Raw genomic sequence first — 9,368 nt, 5'->3', positions numbered from 1 at the left:
AAGGCAGTTTCAACAGTCGATGGCAGAGGGCGCAAGAAAAAGGAGAATGTTTTCCTTTTAACCACACTTGCCCTTCCAATTGGAGAACAGCTGGAGATAAACGCAGAGGCGGGGCCACTGAACCCTGCGCAGGAGAACTCTCGACTGTTACAGGAGAGTTAGCGATCAGCTGACTAGTGACGAAGGTCCACATCCACAATGGAGGCAGGACCTAGCGAAGGCAGCTGATAATTGGTGGAGTAAGATTCAGAAACTCAGGACTTTGGGGCGGACCCTTCACTATGAGGATTTGGATTGGTTTATATGCCGTAACGTGGTGTCATGTGGTCCACCACAAAGCGCGTGAGGACGCCCTACACAGATGTAGGTGCACAGGTCGAAGTTTGTTGTTATGTGCCCTCCAGTCGGACCCACTCATAGCGACCCCTCCTTGGGTTTCCGAGGCGGTATCCCTACGGAAGTAGATTGCCTTCCAGGAATGGCTGGTGGGTTTGAACCGCCATCTTTCTGGTTAGCAGTCAAATGCCTTAGGCACGACGCCACCAGAGCATCGAACTCTAGGGACGCCGATTGGAGATCGCGGGTCACCAGGCGATGTGGCCGGTGGGGCGCGACCATGCTGCAAGGCTGCTGGTTGGCCGGCGTGAGTCACATGCTGCCGGGCTGCCCATGGCACGCGCGCCAGTGCGACGTCAGCACAACCCGCTAAGCTCCCCAACTTGTCTTCCGTGTTAGGGCGGGGGTTGAGTCCTCCCAGGGCTGAGGTCGGACAGTTTGGTGACTCCTGTGGCCGCCATGGACAACTCCGGGAAGGAAGCCGAGGCGATAGCGCTGCTGGCCGAAATGGAGCGCAAGGTGAAGAACTCACAGTTCTTCTTCTCCGGGCTCTTTGGTTAAGAACCTGAGCGAGGGCCTGCTGGGACCTAGGCTGAAGGGACGAAGGAGGCACGGTGTGAGGCGTAGGGGCAGGCAGGAAGGGCGAGGGCCGAGGGGACAGAGGGGATTCTGGAATGAGGAGACATGGTGTCATGGGGGCAGGGGGGGCCAAAGGGTCTGGACCCTGGTCGCACAGTGTGACGGGAGACAGAGATGGTTTTGGCGACCTGGGCTGAGAAGATACAGGCCGAGGTGACACCATCTTGAGGCAGGTGAGGGAACTAAAGCCAAAGACGGGCCAAGGGGCCAGAGAACTGGGCCGAAGCCTTCAAAAGGGGGCTGAGGGAGCCAAGTTAAGGAGTCACTCGGAGCTCTCGGAGAGCCTCTTTGAAGGATCCCTGATGAGACCTGGGGCAACTGCCCCCTGTCCAACGTGCTGACACTTCCCAGGCTCACGGAAGTGGATTTGCGTGGGCCCTGCATGATGGGTCAGCAGTGAGGAATCTGAACCAGGCCGAAGGGATCAGGGCTTGGGGGATCTTGAGGGTGGTGAGCCAAGTCTGAGGTGTGTAAGGTGTCTGGGGTGATGACCAGTCTAAGGGGACCTTATGCTTGAGTGGGACCCAGGTGGAGGAGACCTGGGCTCAGAGGCTGGGGGAACGAGTGAGGTGACATGGCTTGGCTGAGATGGAAAGGTCAAAAGGGAGACATGAGGGAACTGAAGAACCAAGCAGGGGTGAAGGTCTGCCGTGTGATCACTCAATAATGACTTGGAGGTCTGAGGACAGTAGGAGAGCAGGCTAAGCAGAGGTCCTGAAAGGGGCCTTTGAGGCAGAACTAACACCTATGATGTGACAGATATGTCATATAAAATTAATTAACTCTGAAAAGTAGTCCCAGCCACATCCTTTGAGTAATCTTAGTGGTTTTGGGATGTCATAAAGCCCAGGTTTAAAAGATGGGTTAGTCACTTACCATAATTTTTGTGTACAGTGCACCCACCTAGCGGGCACACTCATATAGCACGCACATGCATACAACGCACATACACATATAACGCACAAAGCACATCTAGGAGACAGATGTGTGAGGGGTTTGTGAGGTTGGCAGAAAAGCCTGAGTAAAACTGGTACTTTGAGATCCTGGGTATGTTGTTGGGCAGAGGAAGTAGGGAGCCCTGGAGGACTAGGGGAGAAGAACGCTGAGAGAGGGACTGGAAGGGGTGAAGGGGAAACTGTCAGGACTGTGAGGAGGTCTAGGAGAATAGTTGATGCTTTCTGGAGAGGAGCCCTGGTGGCACAGTGGTTAAGTGCTTGGTTACTAACCACATGGTTGGTGGTTCAAACCCACCCAGTGGCTCCGTGGGAAAAAGGCCCAGCCATCTGCTCTTGTAAAGATTATACCCAAGAAAACCCTATGGGCAGTTGTGATCTGTCACTTGGGGTCATTATGAGCCCTTAACAACAGAGTTAGGAAGGATTCCCTGGGTACCTCAGATGGTAGCATAGTGCCTAAGGCATTTGACTGCTAACCAGAAGGCTGGCAGTTCAAACCCATCAGCCACTTCGTGGAAGGAAGCTTGGGCAATTTACTTCTGTAGTGATGCCCCCTTGGAAACCCAAGGAGGGGTCACTGTGAGTCGGATCCAACTAGACGGCAGTGAGTTTGGTTTGGTTTTTGGTTCAGATGTTTGAGTGCTTGACTACTAGCCAAAAGGTTGGGTAGTTCAAAGACACCTTGGTAGACAGGCCTACTAATCTGCTCCCTAAAGGTCACAGACATGAAAACCCTAGGGGGCAGTTCTCCTCTGCACACAGGGGGTCGAATGGACTCAAAGGAAACTAACAACAGAGAAGAACTGCCTGTGGGGGTGGGCATGGACTCTGAGAACCCAAGAGAGGCAGAGCCAAGGGGAGGCTGTGGGGCTTGGAGCTAGGGGCTGAGGTTTGGGGGAGGGCCCAGGAGCCCAGAGGGGTGGGGAAGAATGGAAGGGAAGCCCCTTTTATGAAGAGGAGACTGTGGAAGGCGCTGGCCTTTGTTTGAGGTTGGATAATGGGCAGCAAAAGCACTTGAGGAAAGTGGTGGGAGAAACATCCTAAGTGATGGAGTAGGTTGATTAGGGAGGAATGTAGTTTTAGAAGTTGAGTGGGGAGAGAGAGTGGTATGTATAAGAAAAACTTCACTGGGAGAGAAGTTCAGTGTGATATTTTGGGGGTGGAGCCAGGGGCTTTTTCAGGTAGTAGCTTTCCTGGGTGGTTCTGGGTGTCTGGTTCCTTCTGCCTTGGAATTTGGGTGCTTGGAGGGAACAGCTAGGCCAGCAAGGTGAGTGCCCTTGAAGCATTTGCAGCCTGGCTGGGAGGCAGAACTTCTTGTTGTTTTAGTTGCCATCTAGTTGATTACAACTCTTAGAGACACTACAAGGCAGAGTAGAACTGTCCCTTAGGGTTTCCTAGGCTGAAATCTTTATGGGAGCAGATCGCCAGGTTTTTCTCCCACGGAGCAGCTGGTGGGTTCAAACCACCAACCTTTTGGTTAGTAGCTGAGCGCTTAACTATTGTGCTACCAGGCTCCTTAAAGCAAAATTGATCCTCACCAGATGCTAGCAGAGCACACTTGTGTGATGTCACAAGTGCTAGATTGTGTATTGCAAAGTGAGGTTCTGCGATGAGAGGCACTGTGTGAACTGGAGGAGGGGTCTTTGTGGGGAGTGAGCTGCTGAGCCACCTGGAGCCCAAGGGTTTGCCAAGGAGCGGGGCTCAGGAGGGGCCTGGGCAGCAGGAATAGGGCCACCACACAGGGTTCTGCACAGAATAACAGGGCACCAGGAGCTTGAGGGGCAGGGGTGGCTTCCTGGAGCAGAGGCTGGCAAAGCTCCAGCAAGGAGGAGAAGCAGGAGGTTTCTCTCTGCTGGTGGTGTGCTCTGGCGGGGTGCGGGGCAGGCGTTCCAGGAGAGGGAGCAGGTGGAACAAAGGCCCAGAGGCAGGGAGGTTCAGCTATGGGGAGTTCTAGGTCTTCGTCATTGTTGCATGCTGTGTTCAATTCAGACTCATAACAACTCTGTGAATCCATGTCATTAGAGGAGGGAGAAGGGGGAGGTGACGCTGGAGATGGGGACAGGGCCAGGCCCCAGCCCTGGAGGAGAAAGGTGTAGGGATGGATCAGAGGGTGGGGAGTAAAGGCAGAGGGCCATCACAGAAGTAATAACAGTAACACCCATTGCCATCAAGTTGATTCTGACTCATGGCGACCCCACGTGTTGCAGAGGAGAACTGCTCCGTGGAGTTTTCTGTTTTCTTGGTTGTAATCTTTATGGAAGCAGATTGCCCGGCAGGCCTTTCTGCCTTGGTGCTGCTGGGTGGGTTCAAACTCCCACCTTTAGCTTAGTAGTCGAGCCTGACCCCAAACCAAACCAAACCAGACTCACTGCTGTCGAGTTGATTCTGCCTCATGGCGACCCCTTGTTGGGTTTCTGAGGCTATATCTCTACGGAAGTAGATTGCCCAGTCTTCTTTCTGAGGAGTGGCTGGTAGGCTTGAACCACCAGCCTTCTGGTTAGCAGTCAAATGCCTTAGCCACTACCCCACCAGAGCTCCTAAGCACAACCCAGGGACCTTAATAATAATACCACAAAACTTGTTGCCATTGAGTTAATCCCAATTCATAGCGCCCCTAGAGGACAGAGTAGAACTGCCCCGTAGGGTTTCCAAGGCTGTCAGTCTTCACAAAAGCAAAGGTCAAACCAAACCCACTGCTGTTGAGTCGACTCTGAGTCACAGTGTGCCTAGAGGACAGAATAGAACTGCCCCACATGGTTCTAGGCTGTCATCCTTATGCAAGCAAATCACCAAGTCTTTCTCCTGCAGAGCTCCTGGGTGGGTTTGAACCGCCAACCTTTTGGTTAGCAGCCAACCACTACCAGGACTCCTTCCTCTCATTTCATGCTCACAGAATCCCCATGGAGGTGGCTATGTGGAAGCTCAGAGAAGTTCATTTCCTTGCTGTGCCACACAGTCAGCAGGTGGGACCAGGCCTGTGGGAACCCAAGCCCTTGGCTCAGCCCAAGGCCATGCTTCCTCAGTAGTTCATGCTAGAGGCTCTGGGATGTGGGGAGAGGAGCTATGTTGGAGAACCTCTGCCTCCTCACCCTTGCCCCCTTTCCCCAGGGATTGTGTTTTTTTCTAAATATTTGAAAGAAAGACCTGATAAGATCAGAGTCCCTTCCAGCTCCAAGAGGCTTTAAGATGATGCTGTTAGACTTCCACCTAAATCACAGTTAAGAAAAACAAAGATGGTGCTGAGAACAGGGAGTGGGCAAGGCGAGGCTGGAGGGGAGGCTGCTGACCTACTGGAACCCGGCTGGAGTGAAGCAGGGAGTCAGCTCAGAGCACCCCCTCAGGGGCCTGGTGTGAGGGACCCCTCATGGCACTCCCTGCCCCCTTCCCCTCTTGTCTGTGTTGAACACTTCACGGCCCCCCGCTTCTCTAGACCCTCTGAGACCAGGGCCCCGAGGAGAGCATTGGGGCTCAGCTCCACCTTGCTGCTTCTCCCACCCTTCTGGGTGCTTCAGTGGTGTCACCTGGCATTATCTCAAGTAGAATGTCAGAAGAGCCAAGCCAGCCTGCACCCCCTGGGGCCTGGGCCATCCCTCTCAGTGGGATGGTGAGTGTTCATAACTGCATCCTTCCTTCTTCCTTACTTCTGGGCTCCCAGGTGCTAGGGGGCTTTGGTGCACATGTCTACCGTCCCTTCTGTTCCCTCCTTCCCCCTCCACTCTCCAGTGAAGGGTGGGGTGGGAGCAGCCCAGCTTCTGCTCTGGAGATTGCCCAAGTAAAAGCCCAAGGGACAACAAAGGACAGGGGGAGAGGGAGGGGAACTTACTGCTTCCTTAGCGTCTGCAGTCCATCCAGAGACCCCGCCCTGCTGTGTCTCTTGGGCTCCAGCAGATTCTGCACACAGCCACTCTGTTCCCTGGGGCTTTGCTTCATCCCTAATATCCCAGTTCTGCACCTCCCAAAAGAGCCCAAATAAAAACTCCTTTCCACTGGGATACCATCGAGGCCAGGAAGTTCCTTCATCTGTGAAGTGAACTTGTGGTCATACTGGCATCATAGGGTGGTTCTAAGGAATGAGTGAATAGAACACAGTGCTGGCCCCAGCACGTACTTAGTAGGTGTGCACTGTTACCATCTTTATTGTCTTTGGGGGTTGTCATTGGAAGTTGTACTGGGGCTGATGGAGAATAGAGAGTACAGAGTGTTCTGTATATAGATCAGAAAACCAAACCGAACCCACTGACGGGGAGTTCTGACTCACAGCGCCCCTAGAGGACAGAGTAGAACTGCCCCACAGAGTTTCCAAGGCAGGAACCATTATGGAAGCAGAATGCCACATCTTTCTTCTGCAGGATGGCTGGTGAGTTCAAACTGCCAATCTTCCAGTTTGCAGCTGAGTGCTTACATGCTGCACTACCCAGGCTCCCACCTGATTCTTGGCCCTCACCAAAGCTCCTCTGAGGCCCTTCTGTTGTCTCCATTTTGCAGGTAGAAAGAGCTGGGGCCGTGCGTGCATGTGGAACTGTGTCCTTTCATGGTTGCAGGGCCCAGCCCTGGCCGGCTGCACTCACAGCCCACTGGCAGAATGCCACAGTGCAAAGGGTTGTGAACGGCTTCGGGGATGCAGGTGGGAGGTGTCATGGGGACCCTGTAGCCCCACAGTTCAGGATATAATTGGGCAAACCAGCCAGGCTGGGCCACCTGCCCCCTGTGCCTGATGAGCTTAGATGACTGGCAGTCTTTGTGTTTTAATGTTCCCTCTGCTTGGTACAGTAGAGGGTCAGCAACAAAGGGGAAGAATCTCAGCAAGATGGATTGACACAGTGGCTGCAGCAGTGGGCTCAAACACAGCGGCCACTGTGAGCATGGCACAGGACCAGGCAGTGTTTTGTTCTGCTGTATAGGATCGCTGTGAGTCGGAACCAACTCAGCATCTAACAACAGCTGCGGCGTAGAGCGGGGTGGCTCCATGTCGGCTGGCTTCACTGATAGAACCGAGGGAAACCCAAGATACGCTGACTTGTTTATTTAGAGCAGATAGGGGCCTCCGGGACACATCACGGGAGTTCTGGTGGTGTAGTGCCTAAGGTGTTTGACTGCTAAGCAGAAGCCACTCCTTGGAAAGAAGACTGTCCAATCTACTTCCGTAGAGATACTGCCTTGGAAACCCAAGGAGGTGTTGCTGTGAGTCGGATCCAACTTGATGGCAGTGAGTGAGTGAGTGAGGCTATAATCACCAGGCATTGTGCCTGTGGAGCCACTGGCAGGTTCAGCTGCTGACCTTTCGCTTAGCAGCTAAGTGCCCAGCCATGGCACTCTCAGGGCTCCTTGCAGAGTACGTATGAGCCTGCATAGTGGCTCATGAAGCTGCATAGCATCTTGAGAGCCAGGTGCTGGTGGGGGCAGCCGGTGAGAGATGTGTGTCTCAGCGGGGGTACTGACCGCAGAGGGCTGGTGCTGGTGGCTGTGGCTCCCGCAGGGGGCTGAAGGGATGAGGACCTAAAATGTGGGAGTTGCTCCATCTGCCCTACCTTTTGAGGTCCTTTTAGGGGAACTAAGGGGGCGGGGGGAGCATGTCTCTGGAAGTCTGGAGGTACCCAGGGCATAGAGGAAGGTGGTTGGAGGCTGGGACTGTCCTACTGACCCCCTGGCCTGGCGATCCCTGTGCCTTCTGTATTCCTGGCAGTGCTCACTCCCCTCATATGGCAGTTGCTGGAGGTTGGTGGCTGCGACTGGGAGACCTGAGACCACTTCCTCTTCCCCGGGAGGGGGAAGCAGAGCTGAGCTGGTAATTATAGACGGCCCTGCACAGGCTGGCCCAAACCAGTTCCCTCTATTCCCGGCTTGGATTTGGCTCAGAGCCCTGGGATGGGAAGAGTGAAGCCGGCAACTTGGGGGGAGTCGGTGGAGGAGGGACCATCAGCTGTTGCTGCCACCAGGGCCTTGCTAGCTTGTCTGCATGGTGGGGAGGAGGCAGAGAGGGACGGCCTGGTTTCTTCCCCTTGGGGTTAGTGGTTTTTATCCATTGACTTCTGGATGCCCAGGAGGGACCATGTCCACCGATCACATGCCTGGCAGCCTCATAGAGCAGAGAGCTGGGATGGCCCCCGCCGGTCTCTTTGCCCTACTGGAAACCCTCCTGTGACATAAGTATAGGGCCTAGCCCCTTACCCTGGCCTCTAGCAGGGGCCCCTCCCTGTACCAGAGCCAGGATGGAGCCTGCTTCTGCCTCAGAGCCTTTGCAGCTGCTGGGCCCTCTCTGGAATGCCTTCCCTGGTTCAGGACTGGCTCCTCCGTCGTCATGGAGGACGAACCTCTGTTCTCACGTGCTAGACAGTGGGCCCTGCTGGTGCTGTTCAGAGCAGCTCTTCCCCCAGGCCCTCTAGCACTTAAACAAACTAAACTCACTGACGTGGAGTGAATTCTGACTCATAGCAACGCCTCCTTGGGTTTTCAAGGTGGTATCACTACAGAAGTAGATTGTCCAGTCATCTTTCTGAGGAGTGACTGGTGGGTTTGAACTGTCAGCCTTCTGGTTAGCAGTCAAGTGCCTTAGGCACTATACCACCAGAGCTCTGGTTAGTATTTCTGAAATTGTCTTACTGATTTCCTGCTTGTTGCCAGCACCCTCCCCCACTTTTGAGGCCATGCCCTTCTCCTTTCTGGGGTGCTGGTGTCCCCAGTGCCCAGCACACAGTGGCTGTTGAGGTATTTGTCCCTCAGATCGATGACTCACCAATGACCCTGGGAAGGCCACTCTCTTCCCCTTTTGGGACCTCACTCCTTTCTCCTAAAGAAGAGGAGGGACTCCTTCTTGGTTGTGTCCTCTCTCTCTGGAGTTCTACCTGCCACCTCCTGGCTGTAGAAGTGGTGCAGACCAGGAGGCGGCCATCCTGGAGGCCTGGCAGGTGGCAGGTGCTAATCTCTCAGGCTTCCCATCCCACAGCAAGCCACTGACCTGCCACGAGCTGGCTCGGTTTAGGCTGAAATCATAGAATTTCAGCCTGGGCATCTCACTGGCTTTGTGTCGTGTGTCCACTCTGTCCACTGAGCCAAAACAAGCCCCGGCTGGGGCCGACTCTGTGAATGGCTGATGGCCCGGCTTTGGGCCTCTCAGTGGGATGTGCCATTTCTGCTTTCCCAGAGTGCCTGGCGGTGGAGGAGGCCCACAGGTGGGCAAATCTGTGACTGGGGTCTGGGAATGTACCTCTGTAAGTGAGCCTCCCGGAGGGGATCCTCCACAGGTGTGTGCAGCCAGGCCCCAAGCAAAGTGCTGTCTGAATTCTCTTCTGCCAGGCTGCTGTGGAAGCCCCTCCTCTCTCCAAGGCCAGGAGTGTGTCGTAGTCACTCTAGACTAGGGCCCCCAGTCTGAGGTGTGTGTGGTATGTCACCAGGGTGAGGTCAGAGGATAAGACTGTGGGCCAGGGTGTGAAGACCCAG

The 9,368-nt window shown here is 54.5% G+C and overlaps 1 protein-coding gene across 1 annotated transcript in view; it reads left to right on the top strand.

The window, feature by feature from the left end:
* Positions 1-795: 795 nt before the first annotated feature.
* Positions 796-9,368, top strand: part of LOC103212923 (alpha-soluble NSF attachment protein-like) — a gene marked incomplete at its 3' end in the record, with an annotated part of 29,672 nt that continues 21,099 nt past the window's right edge. The window contains exon 1 of the mRNA XM_007958844.1: positions 796-855. Coding sequence (XP_007957035.1) covers positions 796-855 — 60 coding nt within the window. The remainder of the gene's footprint in view (positions 856-9,368) is intronic.

This window comes from Orycteropus afer, unplaced genomic scaffold (assembly GCF_000298275.1).
Source record: "Orycteropus afer afer isolate SDZICR_OR568_19922 unplaced genomic scaffold, OryAfe1.0 scaffold01161, whole genome shotgun sequence".
Taxonomy (NCBI): Eukaryota; Metazoa; Chordata; class Mammalia; order Tubulidentata; family Orycteropodidae; genus Orycteropus; species Orycteropus afer.
The sequence above is the reverse complement of the archived record's forward strand: the minus strand, read 5'-3'. Positions and strand labels throughout refer to the sequence as shown.